The sequence below is a fragment of the Bidens hawaiensis genome, unplaced genomic scaffold, assembly GCF_021521415.1.
Source record: "Bidens hawaiensis isolate Kalapana, Puna unplaced genomic scaffold, B.hawaiensis_p1.1 tig00043412_1, whole genome shotgun sequence".
In the NCBI taxonomy this organism is placed as follows: domain Eukaryota; kingdom Viridiplantae; phylum Streptophyta; class Magnoliopsida; order Asterales; family Asteraceae; genus Bidens; species Bidens hawaiensis.
Genome location: NW_027497684.1, coordinates 32501 through 56247, shown reverse-complemented (window position 1 = coordinate 56247; position 23747 = coordinate 32501). Strand labels below are relative to the sequence as shown.

The 23747-nt window shown below is 36.3% G+C and overlaps 3 protein-coding genes across 3 annotated transcripts; 1 reads left to right on the top strand and 2 right to left on the bottom strand.

Annotated features, from left to right (window-relative positions):
* Positions 1–2110: 2110 nt before the first annotated feature.
* On the bottom strand, positions 2111–2682 carry LOC143594252 (uncharacterized). The gene is made up of 2 exons (XM_077073605.1): positions 2478–2682; positions 2111–2385 (listed from the first exon to the last, which is right to left on the bottom strand). The coding sequence occupies exons 1-2, from the start codon at positions 2680–2682 to the stop codon at positions 2111–2113; spliced, it is 480 nt and encodes a 159-aa protein (XP_076929720.1).
* Positions 2683–14855: 12173 nt separating this feature from the next.
* LOC143594251 (uncharacterized) lies at positions 14856–16142 on the bottom strand. Its single transcript, XM_077073604.1, has 2 exons — positions 15690–16142; positions 14856–15212 (listed from the first exon to the last, which is right to left on the bottom strand). The coding sequence occupies exons 1-2, from the start codon at positions 16140–16142 to the stop codon at positions 14856–14858; spliced, it is 810 nt and encodes a 269-aa protein (XP_076929719.1).
* Positions 16143–21344: 5202 nt separating this feature from the next.
* On the top strand, positions 21345–21749 carry LOC143594250 (uncharacterized). Its single transcript, XM_077073603.1, has one exon. It carries the CDS (start codon positions 21345–21347, stop codon positions 21747–21749), a length of 405 nt encoding a protein of 134 aa, XP_076929718.1.
* The last annotated feature ends 1998 nt before the right edge of the window (positions 21750–23747 follow it).

Genomic DNA, 23747 nt, shown 5'->3' with positions numbered 1-23747 from the left:
TTTCTGGTCTTGTTCAGCCGTTCGGGTTCGGTCAAATCGGTATATAAGTTTTTTCGTCTAGTTAGTTGTTCTGTTTGGGTTAATTCGGGTCGGATCATATAAAAATAAGATAGACCAGCAAAATATCATAAGACAAAAAAAAATACGTGAAACGTCATTATATAGGCATAACTAAAATACACTATATATAAAGCTGTTATCTACATAGTTTCGATTTTTGAAATCTGACAATAACATTATCTACATTGACATTTCTAAACTAGTTTTTCTGAATGAAACAAATACAACTTATTACGTAAAAATCGGATTTCACATGCTTTATTGCCGAACTTTTTTTAGAGTTGTCTATAGCTAAATACTAAACAAATACAAGTATACAACTATCATTTCTCCTTTACTTTCTTAAATTTCATGACCTATAATTTTTATGAGTTCTGAAATTTACATTATACACACCTCTAGTAAATTTTAGGTTCGTGTCAAATCAAATAATCATCTATTCGTCTTGCTTTTTATTTTATATATTAGAAAATTATTAAAAAGTTCTAATAGATTATCAAATTATCTACTAAAAAAAGAATAAATAGTGAGGAAACAAATTAAATACAACGAAGGAAAAAATAAAAAGCTTGTCTTATCAATTCAAAATTAATTAATATAAAAAAAATTAAATTACTAGTAATATTTAATAACATTAATGATTGGACCAACCCTTTTTCTAGGTTCCAATTTTTAAGGTTAGCATCTTTTTCTTCGTAAAACCCATACTAACTCTGAGGCATCTTCCAAAGACACCGGAATTTTACCTTGCGATACAATACCATTAAGGCAGGGAGTAGTGGGGTGCGGACCAAGGGGCGCGGACGACGTGGCAGCCACGCACACCACTACCATCTTTGTGTGAACAAGGACGCGGTTGTCCGGGGCGAGCCGGTCCACGGGACACAAAAGAGCCGTTGGAGCTTGTGAGATGGAGAGAGATTAATGGATGTTGTTGTATATGACGGCGGTGTAGTGTTTGGTGGTCGTCGGTTCCGAGCCACTGACCGGAACTTGTGTTAGTTAACGTTAGGAATATGGTGAGAAGTGTGTGTGTGAGAGAGAGAGAGAGAGTTTCTCGGTTCTGAAGGTGGCGCTGGCAAGAAGGAGGTTTGGAGAGGGAGAATGGAGATGTTTTTTTTTTAATTTAGTATTTTTGTGTTTATAAAAAAAATTCAATCAAGCCCTGGATCATCTGGACCACTACACCCTCTGAGGCTTGATACTGTGCCACGTCAGCGCCTCACGTGTCGTAAATATATTGGATCACTTGGGGGGTGGATTAAGCCCCACTACCCTTAGCCTTAAAATGTACATCTGTTAGGCTAAGGGTAATGGGGTTTGATCCACCCCAAAGTGATCCAATATATTTAAGCCCAGAGGGTGTAGTGGTTCAGGTGATCCGGGGCTTGATTGAATTTTTGTTTTAAATACTACTTTTCTAATAAAAATTATTATGTTACATTAATAATAATTTAAAACATTACTTTAATAATTATATAAAACATGACATTAATAATAATTTAAACTATTACTAGTCTAATACAAGATTATCGAGTATTCTTTCCCACAAATGCTCGACCAACTCATGCTGAAGGTTGCCATGTATCTCACGGCTCTTGATGATATTTAAGTTCTTGAGCCGTTGTTCATTGGTGATCGTCGATTCTTATCTTGGAATATCACCTTGGTAGTTTTGATAAATAGCGTGACCCTCCCCTTCTAGTATCATGTTATGTAGGATTACACATGTGTAGACGACTTCCGTTATCTTCTCCATTGTCCAAAATTTTATTGGATTCGCCAGCATTCCCCATTTTTTCTTTAGGACTCCAAACGACCTTTCGATGTCTCTTCTTTCCGATTCTTGTTTCTTCGTGAAGTACTTTCGTTTGTCAGAAAGTGGAGACACATAAGCTTGAACTAGTGTCCCCTATTCGTTGTAAGTACCATCAACAAGTTAGTAACCGTACTTGAAGTGTTATTCGTTTGAAAAAAAAAAAGCTTGAGGTGGTTCAACCCCGTCGATAAGGTCATCGAATTCGGTGATTGATCGATAACATTGAGGTCATTATTTGACCCGGCAACCCCAAAGAACGCATGCCAAAACCGAGGATCCTGTGACGCCACCCGCCTCAAGTACAATATTAGTAGGGCCGGGGTGATCACCTCTATGGTATTGACCTAGCCAAGCAGTAGGACACATAGCCCAACCAACATGCATACAATCAAGGCTACCAAATATCCCGAGGAAACCATGCCTTTCACTGTACACCTCGTATATGCATTGGATATCATACATTGCTGGTTTATGTAAGTATATCCGCTTGTATAGCGATATGACCCCTAAATATAATTATTAAAATTATGTAACTTATCTAAATATTTCAAATTTTATAAATAAATGTAAATAATAAAATTATATTAAAACTATATACCTCTACAAAAGTGGTTAAGTGAATCGCGTCCGGTCTTTTTAGCCATTTGTAGATACTCGTCCAATATGTCCGAGCCAACGTCATACGCTAGTTGCCGAAAAGCGGCGGTAATTATTTGAGTAGTTGTTAACCCGGGATTACGTCTAGCGTCATCCCTTTGTTGAACATACTCAAAGTGCTCTAGCAAGTCATTTGCTAGACGCATGAATAATCGCCTCGTCATTCGAAAATGGGTTTTAAAACTTTCCTCACCATATGCGGAATCGGGGATAAAATAGTGACGTATCAAAGTTTCATTAGCAGTCTTTTAATCACGATGACGTGGTTGCCGGAATAATGGGGCTCGAGGGCGTCTTCGATCGATCACAAAATTTATCATCGTTTAAACCGCTTGACAAATGAGTTCGTCTTCTTCGGAAGAATTGGAAGACGAAGACGATACCATTTATAAAAATGGAGAGAAACATAGTTTTGGTATAGGGAAAGTGTGGTTTTTTAAAAGAATAAGAGAGAATGAGGTGAATTGGTATATATAGGTTAAAAAAATATATTTTTTAAAACCCAAGCCCTAACGGCTCTTTTGAGCACCTCCATGTCCCAACGGCTCTTTGAGCCCCGTGGTCCGGCTCACCCCGGGCATTCGCGCCCCCGATTGCGAGATGGTGGTAGTGGCGTGCGCGGCTGCCACGTCTATTTCGCCCCGAGGTTAGCGCCCCACCACCCTTAGCCTTACCATGTCTATTATTTCTTTTAAAACACTTCAAATTAATTTGAGCTATCCTCTTATTTTTATTTTCTTATTTCATTCATTCTTTCACACTATATCACCCCCACCATCCTCCACCACCAACACAAACCCAGCCGCCGCCACCCTCTCAACACCACCAATCACTATTATCACCCACCACTGTTGCCACCAACCTTTCACCACCACCACCACCACTATTCTCACATGGTTACGAAACATCTAAATGGAATGATAATGATTCATTCCATTACCTCTTCTGTTTCATTATCATATCCATTTCATTATCTCGTTTATTACATTACTCCATATCAAACACTGCCTATTGGCCTGTTTGATTGATTAAGGAAAGAAATCTGAATTTGAATTACTTTCCAATGAATCCTTCAATTGATGAAATTCATAATCCTCCAACACAACCGTCCAGGATTTTATAAGATTACATAATTAACCCTAACCTATTACTACTTCTCATTAATCATCTCCACATCACTGATAATTTGTTCGGCCACCATCAACGAAATTCTAGCCACCACCACTAACGTAATTTGAACGAGATCTGTCATGTTTTTCATTTTAAAATTTGTAGTCAAGATAGGTATAAGATGATAAAAGAGAATAGAAAGAGATACGTTGAAGCAAGAGGGGTAAGTGGTAGTGGTGGTGGTGGTGGGGAGCTATGGGGATGGTTGTAACCGGAGACGATGGTGGGGGCTGGTGGCTTATGAATATTGAAAGCATAACGGAGTTTTGTATCTTGGATTTATATTTAGTTAATTTAAGGGCAATTATGTCTTTTTTGTCATTTTTCTATTTCAATTCAAAAGGCAAGGTTAAAATACAAGTAAAACAAAAATAAGAAGAGCGAGAAAAAAAATATAATCCATTGATCTTAGATTGAATTATGAAGATTAATTTAAGAATAAATATTTATGAGAAGAGCATGAATGTAATAACTAACTTATGATGGTTTTCTCTCCCTGCATGTAAGGTACAAGTCAATTCCTCCATCATTTAAAACGTCTATAACTTTTTCTTACGTCATTTTTTAGAAGCTTTTTTTTTACCATAATAACAAGCTTTTTTTATCTTTCATATGAATATTATATTGTTATATAATAATAAAAAACAGTTGGTGGTTTTTTTTATATTGTGCTATTTGGTTGTCCACTATGTTTTTTTAATTGGGTTTTCTATGCATTATCTTATAAATTTTGTTTATTGTGTTTTTCAATTGTTACTCATATTAAAGATAAAAAATTAAAACAAAGATTACGTCATTGTGTCTGTTTGTTCGTCATTGTGACCTTATGCTTAACATTTTGTCTTTCTAATTATCATTGTATTTTAGTCATTGTGCTCAACGTTCACTTAATTTAAGAAAATAGTATTATGTTTATTGTGTATTACGTTTAAGTCATTGTATAATATGTAGATTACATTGTGTTTTACGTTTCAGATCAGGTTATTGGAGAGAAAATGTGTTTTACATTTTAGGTTATTGTGTAATATGTATTCATAATTGTGCTTTATGTATTAGATAATTTGTTACACAACGGTGTTATTCGTATTTAAAAAAACACAATGATTTGTTGAAAAACACAATGACGAAAATAGACACAATGGTAATCAAAAAGACACAATGACGTAAAAACTTTTTTTATTTGTTTATAACAAAATCATACTCATATTAAAGATAAAAAAACGTTTGTTATTATGGTGAATATTTTTTTTAAATATCATTTGAAAAAGTTATAGACGTTTAGAAATGATGGTGGAATTAACTTGTGATTTGCATGTGAAGAAATAAAATGCGTACTATTATGTTTAAATCATTTTTCCTTTGGTCCTCATTTAACACATGCCATTTTATTATGTCTTCTTACATTTCTCATTTTTGTTGACCTTTATATAATAACTCAACCTTTCAATTCCGTACACAAACTTATAGCATTCACACAAATATTCATCCTTTCCAAAATTTAATACGCATTTTTAAAAATCTACTACAACCCATCCCCATTTTTATTATTATTATACTCACAGAAAAAATTTTATTTATTGTTTTTATACTCTCACAATAATTTAAAAAATGATGAATTTTAACTTTTTATATATAAGAAGTGTGGTTAAACAACAATTTTTATAATTTAAGGTTAAGGCATATAAACGATGGTGTTTAGTAGAGTTTTTTAAATTTAAAGATGATGTAGAAGATGATGAATGAGATAAGAATACTCTTATAACCAAACGCGTTAAGAATTTCAAAGATATTTCTCTAATTTCAATTGTCATAAAAAATTTAATTCCATTCTAAAACATTATGCGAACTAAATCCTCACCCCCCCCTCCCCACCCCCCAAATTTCTATTTATTACCAATATAAGTAATAGTTGAAGGATATATTATTTATAAACAAAATGCTATAGTTACTGTTATGTTTATCTATTCTCTCATTTATCATAAATTGTATATAGGGGTTTGATTTGTACAATGTCGATGAAGATATGATCTCCCTAAACTCTTTTATGGTATCAAAGCGATTATACTTCATTACCATTGACCCTAAAGCCGCAACCAAACTTACGCCTCCCATCATTGCTGATCACCCTTGGAGTACGCTTCACAGCCGGTTCAATCAATGGTTGATTATAAATCGGATGTTAAAACTAATACCCATGTTAACCATGTTAACCCATGCAACCCTCACCCGTCTATATCGTTACAAACATTCAAAATAAAATCCAAACTCTATATGGAACCAATATCACCTATGGTGGTTTTCGATTGACATAAAACGCATTTGATATCCTATTGGACATATCACGACTTTATTCTTATCTATGGTTTTCAATCGATGTAAACACGTATTAATATCTTATTAGGCATATCATAACTATAATATTTGGTTTTATTCTTTTTGTTGCGATACTGAGTATCAGTACCATAATAAATCGAGATACCGACCGAAACTAATTTTCTGCTGCTTCACGCAGGGGATTTAACAAGTTAAATGAATTATGTGTTAAACTGCTTAGAGATTATTTTCATTATGAAAAGGAGTCATTTTTTACTCACTAAACCAACTTTTCTCATTCCGCCAATGGTTTTACTATGACTTGGTTTTATTGGCATTTTTGTTTTGTCATTTCACATCTATACACATTAGTACTCAAGGGGACATGTTGGTGGAACATACGTATTTTCTTCAATTAAATGGTTGTAGGTTGAAATTACGGATTGTAGTGTGATGATTTTAGACAGAGAAGAGATATAGATAAGAGCGTATGTGTGTTCGCTACATAAAACACTATGATTTTAGACAGAGAAGAGATATAGATAAGAGAGTATGTGTGTTCGCTACATAAAACACAAAATATCTACTCACATTAATTAGTCTTCTCTTCATATTTATGGTAATTAAGAAGTTTCAGGTTTGAAACCTTACTCAATGGGGTTTTCATACAGTGGTGTGTCTGCTCACTGGCGAAGGATATCAAAGGCCAGGGGTGGCCCCGGTCCCCACTGTTTTTTCACGTATTAGTGTAAATTTAGTTGTTTTTCGCCTGGAAATTTTTATACGTAGTGTAATTTCACCTGCTTTCAGCCAAAAATTTGAGCCTGGTCCCCCTCGTTTATTACTTTTATAATATACTCCCTGATGGTGTGATGGTGTTACTGGCTAAATCAGACTTAAAGCATCAAAATCATTAAAGAAAGTTAACATCTTGTCTCAAAAAATCTCACTCAGATGTTAATGGCATCTTTAAACGCGGTTTAAAAAATAATCGTGTTCATTTCTCCTCATTAACCAAAAGAGTAGAAGTTACCACCAAACCTAATTAATCCATGACCCCCTCTGTAAGTTCATACAAATAAGGGTCCCATACAAATAATTTGTCTTCTTTTCATATTTCCGTAATTAAGAAGTTTTCATCTTTCCTCATTAACTAACGTAGTACACCAGACCTAATTAACTATGTCCCCCTCTCTACTATAAATGTCTCCTCTAGTCATATCAATGTACATTAAGCTAAAGTTCGGTGTACCAAGGACGTATTAACTCCGAATTTCCAACATATGGTAATTAAACCATCAAAAGCCTATGATAAAATAAAAATTAGTGTTATGAATACGAAAATATCATAACCGACCCACATAAAAATTTGACACTGACCCACGTGAAATACTAAGAAAAAAAAAGGAGAGAGAAGAGAATGAAGAAGAAAAAAAATATCTTAGAGAAAATTTTCCAACAAGTTTGAAAGGAAAGAAGATGATTAAAAAAATAGGGGAATGTTCATGTACATTTTGATCTTAACATGAGTACGTAAGAAATAATGTCAATTTATTTAAAAATGCGAACGTAAGAAACAATACCAACTACAATACCAATCTACATAAACAATGATTTATAATAACAAAGAAAAGAACCTAAAAACTACAACAAAAGAATCAAAATCAAGAACAAAATAATAACAGCATATACCAGCAAATACTTATAACAGCAAAAGAAAACATCTAATAATAACAACAAAATATAAATAAGCAAATACTTATAATGTCTCATAATCGAAAATTAGCAAATACGAACAAAAAATAGCAGCAAACACCTATAAAAATAAACATAATCATAACAACAAATTAGTTCTTACCGTTTTCATGTTAAGAATAAAATGTATTTGATCATGTTTTTTAAAAAATAATATTTAGTTAGTTACACTTGTGTTTGCACATTTTTCTTTGCACACCTTTCTTTCCTGCTGTTTTTTCATATTTTTAAACTTTTTTTTCATAATAAAAATAACATAAAAGATACATGATGCAAAGAACTTAATGTATTTATTAGTTTCACTTTTCTTAACTAAGTTCTTTTATTTACTTTATTATGTTATATTATTATTTTATTTTGCGTAAAAATATTATATATGTATATATATTTATACTAGTTTTTATCCCCGTATTACGGTGACTATTTACATTATTTGTTTTTAATATTTATATACTGTTTTGGAGTTTAATTTTATTATTGTAAGGAAATTTATAATGTACTTAGAGTTTGATAAGAAAAGAGTTTCATAAATAACTAAGATGTTATAGCCCGATTTAAAAGTTATCTGAGTTTGTTGAGACTCAGGACCCGCTTATTTTTTTACTATAAAATTGTTTTTTAATTATAAATAATATATTTTTTAAAAAAATAATAATTTGTAATAATATAATAATTTTTAGTACATCCTATTTTATAGGATTTTCACATCAATAATTTGATGAGAATAATTTTTAATTTAATGAGATGTTATAACCAATTTAAGGTATATATGGGTTTTGGTAAGCCCATACCAGTGAATTTTGGGTCAAATGCATAATAAGTCTCCATTTAAAAATCAAGCAAATCAGGTGACTCCAAAAAATGGGGAGCAACCAAATGGCGACATGTAGGATTTTTATGGTTACGTTTATATATATTATAGATATATATATGAGTGACTTTATTGAGTAACTCCAAAACAGTGAGGAACTGGAAAACTCCCTTTTCAGCTAGGGTTGTCACTTTTACCCTAAACTCGAAACCCAACCCGAGAAAAACACGTACCGTACCTCAAAGGACCCGAACCCGAACCGAAGTAATTTCGGGTTGGTTCATGGGTTAGATTTATAATTTCCGGGTAAACTAGAATACACTTTTATTAGTTTTGAAATTAATTATAAGTCTAGGTATAATATGCTAAGTCTTAGCCACGAAAGTTATTAGAATCTGACTCTAGTTGACTATTGTCATTCCAACTATTATGGATCGATGGTTTATAGTTTTTTATGTTTTTCGTTAATTAATAACAACAACCGTAATCGAACAATCAAATCACGCCCGATTAAAGACGATTATGGTTCGAGTTAGTTTTACTCTTCTTTTAAATTGTTTTAGTTATGCTGTTTTATTATTTGAGTATTTTGTTACAAGCAAAGAAGAATATGTTATTTTAATTTTAGAATCGTAGTTTTTTAATTTTTTTTCTAGGATACTCGAAACCCAGTTAACCCAACCCAAAAAACCGGGACCCGAATTAATCAAACCCGAAAAACCCGTGAGAGATTTGGGTTGGGTTTCGGGTCAAGATTTAAAACCTCAAAACCGAAGAACCCAACTCAAAAACCAAAAAATGAACCCGAAGACCCCCCCTATTCCTAACCCTTGATCATTTCTCGCGCATCCTTATGTTACATCCTCAATCACCTACATCAAATCATTTTTGTAAATGAAAGAAAAAAACTCCAAAAAATAATTAAAAAAATTATAAAACACAGAAAAACGAAAAATAAAATAAGAAAAAAGAAAAATGTTTATCTAGCATCTCCTATTAAAAAAACTTGGTTTAGCTTTCAGGTTTAATTTAGCTTTTAGGGATAACTTTTTAGAGGGGGTTTAGATTTTACGGATTCGGGGTTAGTTTTTTTAGGTTGTGGGGGGGGGGGGTCTTTTCTTTTACATGTGACGGTGAAAAGACAGTAGGAAAAGAAAAATGCACAAATAAATTATAACCGCCACATTGAAACTCGCATTGTCTTGTACACGCATAAAAACATAACCTGTTGATGTTCATGAACACTAAATTCCGTGAGATAACCATAGGTTGGTTTTTAATATATATATATATATATATCATTATTGAATTTACATTACAATTATAATGAAATGTGTTGTTTTACATGTAAAATCTTAAATAACTGTTATTTTACATGTAAAATGTTAATAAGATCTGCTGTTTTACGTGTAAAATATTAATGAAAAGTGTTATTTTGCATGTAAAATATTATTTTTGGCATTCCAAATCTTAAACAACTGCTGTTTAACATATAAAATGTTAATAAGATTTATTATTTTACGTGTAAACTGTTAATAAAAAGTGTTATTTTACATGTAAAATATTAAATTTTACTTGATAAAAAATAAGTTTTTTTTGTTTGTGATAATAGATATTCAAAATTTTAGTTTGATTTATTAAAACTTATAATTCTAATTAGTATACATGCTTTAACTTGTATAGGTTTGTCTCCATTTTTTATTCCTTAATATTGCAATTTTTAGTTTCATACTTAGGCACATATTGTTATCACTTTGTTATCGGTATATCTGAGCCCTAGTCATTTAATTGATATTTACGAATGACATGTAGATTCAGATCAAGCAAAACCGGACACAAAACTTGAAACAGAAGACAAAAATGTCGTTTTAGGAGAAAATACCAACCGCAAAGGTACAGAATCAACAGAATCAGAAGCGAATCGTGAAGAGATCAATCAAATCGACACAGAAGGTATGACCAGATCATGTATGAAGTCGCTAAGTTAAAAGTAAAAGATAATATAAATGTGAAGAAAATCAAAACAAGCAACATTGAGAGCTACAAAACATTTACAATGTCACAATTTAGTACAAATCATTATTTGCATTTCAAAATTTCTTGAATCTTTAATTTCCCCTTGAACCTTTGATCAGATCCTTCCGAGTAGTCATGTTACCTACGCACATATAAACGAAATATGCACGTCTGAGTAAAATTTATTCAATAGGACAACAACTATAACGATAACGCAATATCCCATTCAATAACCATCAATCAATATATATGCACACACATTCAATAATTCACATTCACTTGGTCAATTCGTCGCATTCTCCTGGTTACAATCACTTGGTTAAATAAACACATTCACTTGGTCACTTACACTTTTTTAGCGCGTCAGCATTTGGTGCGTCACAATCACTTTTTCAGCGTGTCACCTTTCGGTGCGTCGCAGTCAATTGTTCAATGCATCATTATTGAATAGATCTATATATAACTATTTATATATACATTGAATACACATCTTTCACATAATCAATTAAATAACGAATTTAAATTCCCAATTACGAAGTAACAAACCCAAATCTGTGCACATAAGTTGTTAAAAGTTTCAAATCTGGTTAACAAATAGTAATTACGAAAACAAAGTCCTTTCGCGAGAAGTAACGATGCGGAAAACCTACGTTCATTATTGCGATAATGACTTAAATTTTTCCTCCACATTTGAGCGGGAACATAAAAACATTTTTCTTTAGTACACTACTTGACAAATTTTAACATAACAGTTTACAATCTCTTAACAAATCAGTTTGTAAACTTTGTATTGACACTCAATTAATATCTTTTATTTAATTTAAAAGAAAATGAGAAACTAACTTGTGAATCAAATTTTAATACACACACATATATATATATATATGTATATATACTAGCTGCGTGCCCGCACGATGCGGCGAGGTATGCACGCAAACATGACATCGGATGCGTAACCGGTGTTACTGTCTCTGTATGTGTGTGACTTCATAATAATACGCCCGTAACCCAACGATATTATACTCGTATTGCGATATTGGAATCTTAACCGGTGTTAGTAAGCACGTCACACAACGATTGTGCACGCTCAGTCAGGTGTTGGTGCGCACTTAACGCTACATTGAACTCGTCATGTCCTGCAACCCGTTCCGCTTGATAATTTTCTAACCAAAATTCGTTATGACTCGACTCCTTTCAACCCAAACCCGTCCTGACCCAAACCAAATTAACCTTTTTGTATCGACTCATTCCAACCTTAACCTTTTAGACCCATGACCCGAACTGCCGAACCCGCCCGATTCGTTTGCCAATCTTTAATAGTCATCACGTAACACGTTAAGTTTTTGAATGAAAAAAGTATAGTAATACCATACTCAAATTAAAGAGAATAAAATACTCGTTTTAATGGTATAATGTTTTAAAAAAAATATTAGCGTGTGAAAAAGTTATAAACGTTTAAACGTCGTCGGGGTAGTTGGTTTAAAATAAGGGGTATATATGTAACTATTATATAAATTAACAAAATGTGATTAATGTTAAAGGACCAAGCTTGTATTTATTTTTGAATAAATTAAAAATAAACCGTAAGATTTTGCTTTTGCTAAAAGACAAAATTGTCAAAATACAAAATTGCCCCTAAAGTGTCTTAATTTTATGCATTATACTTTGTACTAAAAGCAACAAGTTTGGTATCTCTTAAAATTTAAGAGGTCCCTCACTCATGCTTTATATATATAGTGTGTATATATATATATATATATATGGGATGAGTATCATTACAGAACTGTTAAATTATTTAATAACTTGAAGGAACTCTTGAAAACTAACGTTTTTAATAAATAATTGAGTGTAGTTTTGTCATTTTCTATATCTATATTTACAATTACAATTTTGAAAATTAGTTTTTATACATATCTATGCTTTTTTTACACCTATGTAAATTTGTTAGTTATAAATTTTACACACATGTAAACTTGTGATTAACATATGTAATCAAAACTTTTTATATAAAATATGATAAAACTACTTTTAAATAATGTTAATACATAAAAAAATTAAAAAAACGTTTGGTTGTTTAGAGTTCCTAAGAGTTCTTAATTTTTTTAGAGTTCTTAAATGATACCAACCCTGTATGTATGTATGTATGTATAGAACAATGTTTTCAGACCCGGCCCGGACGTCGACCCGGACGCCTTACTTTTTTTTTTTTTAAAATCACCATTGTAACGATCGTTTTTTCATCTTTAATATGAGTATTATATTGTTATATAAAAACAAAATAATAAATTAGTGGGTTTTATATATTGTGTTATTGATTGTTCATGTTATTTTTTAATTTAGGTTTTCTATGCATTGTGTTATAAATTTTGGTTATTGTGTTTTTTCAACTGGTATTCATATTTATAGCAATTAAAACAAAGATTACTTCATTGTGTCTTTTTGTTCGTCATTGTGTTTTTGTGCTTATCATTTTTCTTTCTATTTATTATTTTGTTTTAGTAATTGTGTAATATGTTCATTGTCTTTTGTTCGGATTGGCATGTGTCATTCACTTAATTTGAGAAAAAGAGTATACGTTCATGTGATTGTGTATCACGTAGCTTTCATTGCGTTTTACATTTCAGGTTATTGTGTTACATGTATTCACCATTGTGTTTTATGTTTTAGGTTATTGTGTAATATGTATTCATCATTGTGTTTTTATGTATTGAATAATTTATTGTATTTTATTATTATATTTACATATTATTACACAACGATTTAATTAATTTTAAAAACACACAATGATTATTTGAATGCCACGATGACTTAAAACACACACACATACACACAATGACGAAAAAATACACAATAATGTAATTTTGTTTTAATTTTTATATAACAAATTCATACACTTATTAAAGATTAAAAAACGTTTGTTATTATATTGATTTTTTATATAAAAAGTATCATATGAAAAAAGTTATAGAAGTTTTAAAATGATGGAAGAACTAACATGTAACTTGCATGTAAATAGTGAAAATATGTACTAGTACTTTTATACAATTTTTTCTCTAGTTCCCAATTAATACATATTAATCAATTATTGCTTCATACGCTTATCATTTTTTATTGGTATTTATAGAGTAACTCAACCCCGTAAATTCACTCCATCGAAGTGGACACAAAATATAAGTGAAACAAATTGAATTTTGCCAAGGTCGGCCCTAAGTATGGGCAACTGGATACCCGACCATGATGCACTTTTTGCGGCCCAAACTTTTATATATATATTATATATATATATATATATATATATACTTTTTTAAATTATAAAACTGAAAAATTATTTAGCCTTCACATCAAACTAAAACCTTAAAAGTGATTCGACGCATCTTTTATAAATAAAAATTAAAACCTCATAAATATTGGTTGGGCTCAATAATAACTAGCAATTGTACCCGTTCATTGCGAAGGGTTAATTCGGTGCCGTGTCAAGAACGAATTGATAACAGAAACACAAACGAGCACACGATATTTAGGTAAACCTCTCGTATTATTATAATCAAGAAACTAGCCCAAAACTTGAATACAATAATCCCCTCACAATTCTATAACCCTAAAGGCTATGTATTTATAGGGTGTCCCTCACTTGGCCAACAAGTAATTAACAAATGTAAAAGCCGAATTGTAACCCCATAAACCTATTAATCATTAATGAAGGCCAATAGGTACAACCCGGTCACCAACACGTGGCAGGCCTAATATTATGAAAATTACCAACAACCACCCCCTAATTTCCGACTCGAAACTAGGAGATCTTCAACACCGAGCAATCTTCTCATCTCGTCAAACTTGATTCTCGCAAGTGCTTTCATAAGAATGTCAGCTCGTTGTTCCTTGCCACTAATGTGCTCCACCGTTAACTCCTTCCGCTCCACACATTTTCGTATATAGTGAAATCGGGACTTTATGTGCTTGCTCCGACTATGAAAAACAAGATTTTTAACCAAGGAAATCACCGAGGTGCTATCAATATTTAATACCAGTTCTTGAAATTTCCTTCCGATCAATTCCGTCAACAATTCACCTAACCATACGGCTTGTCCTGCAGCTGAACTTGCCGCAATGTATACCGCCTCGCATGATGAAAGCGCTACGGTACATTGCTTTTATGAGCACCAAGGAATCGGGGCTCCCCCATAATAGAACACATGACCGGTAGTGCTTCTTCCATCGTCTTCATCAAAGTTATGGCTACTATCACTATATCGATCAACTCCTTTGATCCGCCTCGTTTATACCTAATCCCACATCCAACAGTTCATTGAATAAACTGAAGAATTTGTTTAATTGTTGCCCGAGACTTATAATATTGCTTCGAAGACTCGGTATAGAATAAACATCCGTAAGCAAACGATGTTCACCTCTTTTAGCCTCAAATAAAATCGACCCCTTACCACTTATATTAACGTAGGAGTCATCCCCAAACTTAACATTTCCCGTGACACGATTGTTAAGTTCAGAAAAGAAAGACTTGTTACCCGTCATGTGGTTACTCGCGCTGTTATCCAAGTACCATTCATCACCATCTTTAGACTCATAGTTTCCGGCTATAACCTTCTTTTCATTCTAGAAAACTGTTTCCAGAACCTCTTAATCATAAATATTGATGGATCCCTTGTCTCGGATGCTTCAGCTAACTTTGCTTCACCTTGAACTTTTGGTTTTCGGTTGGGACAATTATGGACAAAGTGTCTAAACTCATCACATCGATAACATTGAACCTTTGAGAGGTCCCGGGGTTTGCCCTTATGTTCATGGTTTTCTGGTTCATGGCGTTTTCTTGATAATCGTGAGTTTAACCCGACCCGCGAACACCACTTCCTCGTCCTCCTCCACGACCTCCACGAGTGGACTCACGATCATTGTACCGACTACTTGAGGATTCAAAGATTTGAAACATAAGCTTACCTTGGGTTTTGGAATGCATGTCTTTTTCCCGAATCTGCTCCTCGTATGGTTTTAAACATCCCACCACATCTACAAACCCAACAGTTTTGAAATCCGAAGTTTGTTCAAGAGAGGCAACAATTTGAAAAAACTTACTTCGGGGTAGACTTGGAACTTCTTGACCATCTTAGTTTCCTCGATCATCTCTCCTAAACTCGCTTCCTTCGACGCCGTACACAAGAGTTTCGCCACAAACTCATCAATGGTTTTCGTCTTTTTCATCCTCATACCATCAAACTCATTCATGAGGGTTTGCAATATTGTCTCCTTAATCGCGTTCCAAATTTCCTTGGCCGACTCAATATTACCCAATTGCATGACTGTTGCTTCCTTGATCGACTGATAAATCAACGCTATCGCGATGTTGTTTTTATCATCATCGGTTGCACCCGGATCAATGGTATCCCAAACCTTATGCATGTTCAAGAGTACCTTCATTCGAATAGCCCATATCGTGTAATTGGTAGAGGTAAGCATGGGACTTTGGAACACATTCGGGTTCCCGCTGCCGCTCCCACTGCTCGTCTTCGTTGTTTCTTTATCACTCATTGTTTTTCGTCAAACCATAACCACGAAAAATAAGTCGATCAACGTTTCTTGAACCACGAAAATAAAAATGAAACCTCCTGCTTATTCATTTTTTTCTATCTTGGTCTCGTACGAACCAAAGAAAGTAATAAATCAACTTTACTATTATTTTTTCTTTGAACTTCTTGTCGGCACAAATTTGACAAAAAAAACCTCTATTTGAATTTTATTATTACCAATCAAGAACGAATTTTGGCAAACGGAAATAATGAGTTGGGATGATTTAATCGATCACGGCGTTGATCAATCAAGAAAAACTTATCTGGCTCTGATGCAAATTCAAGAACGAATTGATAATGAAAACACAAACGAGCACACGATATTTTAGTAAACCTCTCGTATTATTATAATAAATAAACTAGCACAGAGCTTGAATACAATAATCCCTCTCACAATTCCATAACCCTAAACATGGTTATGTATTTATACGGTGACCCTAACTTGGCCAACAAGTAATTACCAAATATAAAAGCACAATTGTAACCCCAAAAACCCATTGCATCATTAATGAATTCCACAGTCCTAATAGGTCCAACCCGTTGACCAACACATGACGGGCCTAATAATATGGAAATTACCAACACCGTGCTCTATGTGTTAGACATGCTCGTAAGATCGGTCTGCCACTAAATGGTAAAATCAAAGTTTGATAGAGTTAGATACATGTATTCATATATGAAAAAAAAGTAGTCCCTGCACTTAAGTACATATATCTTTCTGTTTCCCCAAACCAAAAAAAGGTGCCATTGACTTTTTTATTTATTTTGTTATTGCCAAACCAACAAATGGATCCATCTTCTTATAACTCTTATTCAAAAAGGATCTTGTAGGGTACTAAACCCAGCCCAAATTAATATAACACCGGCTAGGTGAATAAACCAAGCACTGGGCGGACCATGTGGTGGACAAAACTATACGCCCTGCGGACTGCATGGCGCCATAAATATAGCACATTATAATAAACATTCCCTGACACATCGGGAATGGTAGTGCTAAGATTTCCACCAGCATGGGACAAAAAGGAAGAATATACATCGGAAATATCACCCAACCAATGTGATTGAACCACACATAAAAGACGGTACAAAATAGTACAACACGCCAATGTCAAAGCCATGATGTCCACCAACCTCCACAACCGCACGAGTGGAGAATATAATTGGTGAAAAGCCTGACAGAGCAGTTGGTCATACTCTCTCTCCTCATGCTATAAATACCAAGGTAAATCCAAATGGTAAAGGATCCACGATCCAATATTAGAACTCTCTCTCAATATATTTCCTTCATATTACCAAATACTGATTCTTACGCCAGAAGGAGGTTATGAGAGAATCCCCCCATTCCTCGTAACGAGCTCACAGTGTTCTGTTTTGTAGGATATACTCATCTGCGCCAAGAAGGATTATAACCCATCGTGGGGAATACATAACCACTAACCTTGGACTAACGTGTTAGACCTAAGGGGTGGATTTGTGTTTCTTCATTAGCGCCATCCATGCATAGTGCTAGAATAGTAAAAACTCTTAACACACTCCTTCCTTGACCTAGATGAGTGGCAAAAACCCCAGCCAAAGAGGTTGGCCGGTAGTCAAAGGCCAACCAAGAAGGAAACATAGAAATTCTTGACGTAATGGGTAGTGGTGGAGGCACCGCTGATGCGTCCACCCTCCGCCTTTCCGTTACGGACAAATCCAAAACGAAGTCACATTCACAAACGACCATACCACCAGATATAATGGCCTGGTTAGATGGTGAACAACAAAAACTCATGGCCAAAGTCCAAGAAAGAATGGCAGCAGTCATTCGACCAAGAACGTTGTTCGACGGGGAAACTAGTAGTAATGGTGAAGATGAAGATAAAGAAGACGAGGAGGAGTCAAATCCAAATCGTACAAGAACACTAGCCGAAAAAACGCCAACCACTCGACAAAAAACCAAAACACCAGCTGACAAAACACCAGCCGGAAGACAAGTCACATCGATCGCGTCTGGACGACCCTGACTATGAAGCAAGCTGGAGGGGTCTAGACGCTGCCGATAAAAAGCTGATAAAGTATCATCCAGACGCGAATGAGGACTTTTCCAAACCCTACCGACCAACAACATCGGTAGGAAAGTCAAAGTTCATAAGAAGGATCGCAGAGGCGGAATTATCTGAAAACCCAAATTCCGCCAACGGTAGGCCAATACGATGGCCTATCGATCCAGATGATCACTTGCAAACTTATATAGACGCCGAGTTAGTGTCAGGGTGGATCATGCCATTATGGTGTCACATTTTTACACTAACCTTGGTCGGGGCAGCAAGGACTTGGTTCGAAAGATTGCCAGAAGGACAGGTCACCAGTTGGGATGACTTAACAAGCAAGTTCACCCGACACTTTATCCAACAGCGGCGCCACATCAGTAATCCAGCAGACATCCTTACCGTGACAAGAAGGGATAATGAAACGCTGGAAGATTTCATCACCAGGTTTAACCATGAGAGGTTGAACATTGGTGGTGTTGGCGAAGAACTTCTGCGGGCAGCTTTCCGCCAAAACGTAAGGTGCGATGACCTGATTCAAAACCTTACGAGCAGAGATGGCATGCCCCATCGCTGGGACGATATTATGACAGCGGCCAAAAGGTACGCGCGAATAGAAAAAGGGTTTAGGCAAGGAATTAATGCGTAGCGACGCAAGAAATGATATCAACAGAGCCCGTCAAGGCAAAAAGATGTCTTGTATGGTTGAGATAAAACCATGAAAATCAGCAGAAGGAGAGCACGTGGTATGATCCATTCAAAAGCAAACAAAAAGGGCAGACACATTCGCCCAACAGATGGACTCCGCTGACCAAAAGCTCAGCGCAGATAATGATAATGTATACGGAAGGTATCCAACTTAAAAAACCGGCTCCAATCAAACTAGGGCAAAAAACGGGCTTGAAAAGTTACTGTGACTATCATGAGCAGCATGGTCACACAACTAATTAGTGTTCAAATTTAAAAGATGCCATTGAAGAGTACGTAAAAAATGGAAGATTAGAGCACCTAGTTAAAAGTATCAAAGGAAGAAACAAGCGGCCACCTCCTCGAGACATTGGAAGGCCAAAAAAGAAAATCAAAGACCTGCATGCCAACATGATCTCTGGCGGCATGAGAACTAAAGAGCATAGCCAGGTGGGATATGCCGCATGGAAAGAAGAACAAGTGGTTTTCCCAAAAGTAAAAGGAGGAGTGAACAAGAAGGCATCGCTAATGGTCACAACAGTTTTCGGCCATTACCGGACACCTCGTTTCTTCATTGATGCGGGGGCGACGTCTGACATCATGTAACACCAATGTTTTGATTTATTGGAAGACAAAGATAAGCGGAGGCTGACACCTGTCAACACCCCAATAACAGGTTTCAATCAAAGTATTGAATACCCGCTGGGACAGGTAACGTTCCCAGTTATGCTCACTAACGGGATACACTCAAGAACAGAAGATGTGGATTTCTTGGTCATGGAAACGTCACACCCCCACTACGACGTAATACTGGGGAGGGAGGCGATTGGAGACTTCAATGCCAATCCCTCAACAGCCCATGGCATATTGGGGGTACCAACTCCCACAGGGGTGGCGATGATCCATGCCAACAAAGAATGTCATGTGGCGGAAGTAGAAATGCCACCACAAAAAATGTTAAAAACAAACAAAGCAAGGGAAGTGGAGAAATGGATCCTCAACAGGAAGTTCCCAGAACAAAGCATAAACAACGGGCCTACCCTTCTGATAAAGTGCGAGTCGCGCTGAAAAGGCTACTTGTCAGCAATATGGATGTATTCGCATGGACCCCGGCGGATATGACAGGAGTTCCAATGACCAAGGCGGAACATAAATTGAAAGTCAATCCGACTTTTGTCCCAGTTGTACAGAAGCAGAGAAAGATGGGACTAGAGCAAGCAAAAGCTTGTAATGAACAAGTTCAACAACTGATAGACGCAGGAATAATCCGCGAAATTCAATACCAAACATGGGTAGCCAACCTGGTGATGGTACCAAAGGCAAATGGCCAATGGCGCATGTGCATCGATTTCAAGGATCTCAATAAAGCATACCCCAAGGATTGCTACCCTTTACCAGAAACACTTGTTCCCTTTCAGTTCAAATGTTTCTTGGACGCATATAAAGGGTACCACCAAATCCACATGGCGGCAGAAGATCAAGACAAAACGGCGTTCCAAAAAAAAATGGGACATACTGTTACAAGATGATGCCATTTGGCCTCAAGAATGCAGGGTCCACGTATCAGCGATTAATGAACAAAGAATTCAAGTCCCAAACTAGGAAAAATCTAGAAGTCTACATGAACGACTTGGTAATCAGAAGCGATAGAGAAGTAAAAATGCTGAAAGACATTGAAGAAACTTTCAAAACGCTGCACCAAATCAGCATGAAGCTTAACCCAGAAAAATGCTCCTTCGGGATGGAAGAAGGAAAATTCCTGGGAGTGATTGTGACAAAAGGAGGCTTCAAAGCCAATCCAGATAAAGTGGAGGCGATACTAAAACTTCCTTCTCCAAAAACCATCAAGCAAGTACAAACACTTAACGCCCGGTTGGTCGCACTCAATAGATTCTTGTCAAGCCATGCTGAAAAGTCCTTCTCGTTTGTCTCAACCTTATGGAATTGTCTTAAAAAGTCTCAGTTTAGATGGACAGCGGAAGCTGTGGCGGCGTTCCAAGAAATCAAGTCGCGTTTAGCAGAAATGCCAACGCTGATGGTACCACAAGCCAAAGAACCGCTGGTAATATATTTAGCGGCTTCAGAAAGAGCAATTAGCACGGTGGTGATGGTAGAAAGAGGCGGCATTCAAACACCTATTTATTACGTAAGTCGTACTTTGGCAGATGCAGAAACAAGATATTTCACTTTGGAAAAACTGGTTCTATAACTAGTACAAACAGTGTACCGTTTGAGAAGGTACTTTCAAGGACACCCAGTACACGTTCTAACCAATTATCTCCTACAAAACATGTTAAGCAAGCCAAATTATCCGGAAGGCTAGCTAAGTGGGCGATAGAGTTAAGAGAATACGCCATCGAATACAAACCCAGACTAGCTATCAAAGGTCAGGTTTTGGCGGACATCATGGCAGAAGTACCTTAGGGAAAGAAAAAGAATGCCGAAAGGAGATGGAACCTCCCTCCGAGCAACAAAAAGAACAAATATTGAAATTGTTCACTGACGGAGCATCTAATGATGAAGGCGCTTGCGCAGGGTTAAAAATAACCTATACAGAGGGGCAAGACTTCACATACACAATACGTCTAGAATTCAAAAGCACAAATAACGAGGTAGAGTATGAAGCGTCGTTGTCAGGATTAAGAATCGCCAAAAAACTGGGGGCTCAGCATTTGGCGGCCCACATCGACTCAATGTTGGTGGCAAATCAAATAGAAGGGTCATATGATGCAAAAGACGAAAAGATGGCATCATACTTAGCGCAAGCTAAGGCGCTAATGGGAACCTTCGTCACATGCATGGTGAAACACGTGAAACGGGGCGAAAACAAACAAGCCGATGCTCTAGCAATATAACATCAGTTAGCTTCGAACACCTCGCCAAAGACCTCCGCGTAGAAGTACTAACAAACCCTTCAACAATCATGAGAGAAGTCTGTGTATGTTCGGCAATCACACCAAACTGGATGACACCAATCGTCAACTACTTGTCATAAGGTACCTTGCCAGATAAAAAAGCAGAAGCTCGAAAAATTCATCACAAAGCGCTGAATTATACACTTTAGAATGGAATTTTGTATAGACGATCCTATTTAGGGCCAACTCCAAAAATACTATGACGCAAAAGTAAAAATTTGTGAGTTCAATGTTGGAGATTACGTCATTGGCAACAACGAGGTATCAAGAGCTCAAGCGCAAGGAAAGCTGGCGCCAACATGGGAAGTTCCCTACCAAATAAAAGAAATATTGGGAAAAGGCGCTTATACGTTGATACAGCTCGATAGATCACCGGTTCCAATAACATGGAACGCGGCGCAGCTGCGAAGGTGTTACATGTAAATCGATTTCAGTTTGTAAATATGGGCCAAGGGCCATTGGAAATGAATGAAAACGATGCTTCGCATTTCACAAGACGAAAATAAAGCAAAACAAAAACTTCATTCCATATATATACAAAGTATTTACACGAATACCAACATCCGCAAAAGTAAAATACAACCCTAACTATAGAAATCAAAGGGAAGTCCTAGTCGACGTCGTTTATACTCTTTCACGTTCGATCTTGAGCCGCAGCAACATCTTCACCATCACCGCCATGACTGGTAGAAGGACCGGCTTGCCCAGGCTCCAAAAGCTTCCTCAGCAACTGTACGCCATTTTCTTCCTTTGCGTAATGGGCAACAGCAGATAGGATGGGAAACGAGAGAGAATCATACTCAGTCTCAGTAGCTTTATACTCCACTTCCACATCAATGTCTTGAAGAATGTAGGCTTCAAGAGGAAGGTTATCACGCAAATGCGTAACATCCTCTTGGAAACCGGTTTTGTGCCTTAGCTGCTGCGCGGCGGTAACAAAGCACCCAACACACTTCGTTAAGTCATCATCAGTGATGATGCGTTGAGCAACCTGCAAAAGAATGAAGTCAGTACTATATCAAAAGGAAAAAAATAGGAGAATAAAAGGTTACCTTGCAGATGGCGTGCTTCAACAGCCAATCGCGGTCACCGGAAGCAGCGGCACGCTCGACAGTTAAAGGCTTGATCGTTTTCTCATGAGAGACCAATGTGTCAGCCAGCTTGCCCACATCCGCCTTCCTCAATTCAGCTTCCGCCTCCAACTCTTCAAAAAGCTTGCGCAAGGCAGCGTTTCATTCTCGAGTTTGGCGGCAGCCTCCTTGGCAAATTGAGCACGATTGCGCGCGTCAGCAAGATCAACATTAGATTTCTTGCACGCAGCCTGGAACTCCTTATAGCGCGCAGCGCGCTCACGGGTAGATTCCACCAAACTTTCCTCAATCTTTGACAACTTCTCCTCAGCAACAGCCAGAGCCAGGAGGTGCTCTGCTGCATCTCGACCCGCCTTCCAGGCGACAGCCTCAGTAATTTTCACCGACTGCTCCATTTCCCTCATAGTAGCAGTGATCTAGATCTTCTCAGCATGAAGGGTGCGGTTGCCAAGCACCAACTCCGCCAGACTGGAGAGAGACTGGGCATGGTGAAAAATAGCATCAGAGGACAAACTGTCCCAGGCTGGAATTTGCGAGCAATGCGCTCGCCAGGCGGAACAACATGTTCCAAAACCTCAATACACGTAGAAGGGTCTTCAAAATTGGCTTCGCAGGTGACCCTCCACTTGGGCTGATAAATTTGGTTGGCCTCAATAGAATCACGGGGATCTATATCCATATTTAGCACGCCGCCGCTAGAACCACCACCACGGCTACCAGGAAAATTAAAAAATCTACCGCTAACTACCGCCCCAACACTAAAAGAGGGTGGCTGCACAATCTCGTGAGCATCAAGAACATAAGTCTTGACCGGCGAGGATTGCTTAGATTTAGAAAGTCAGCAAAA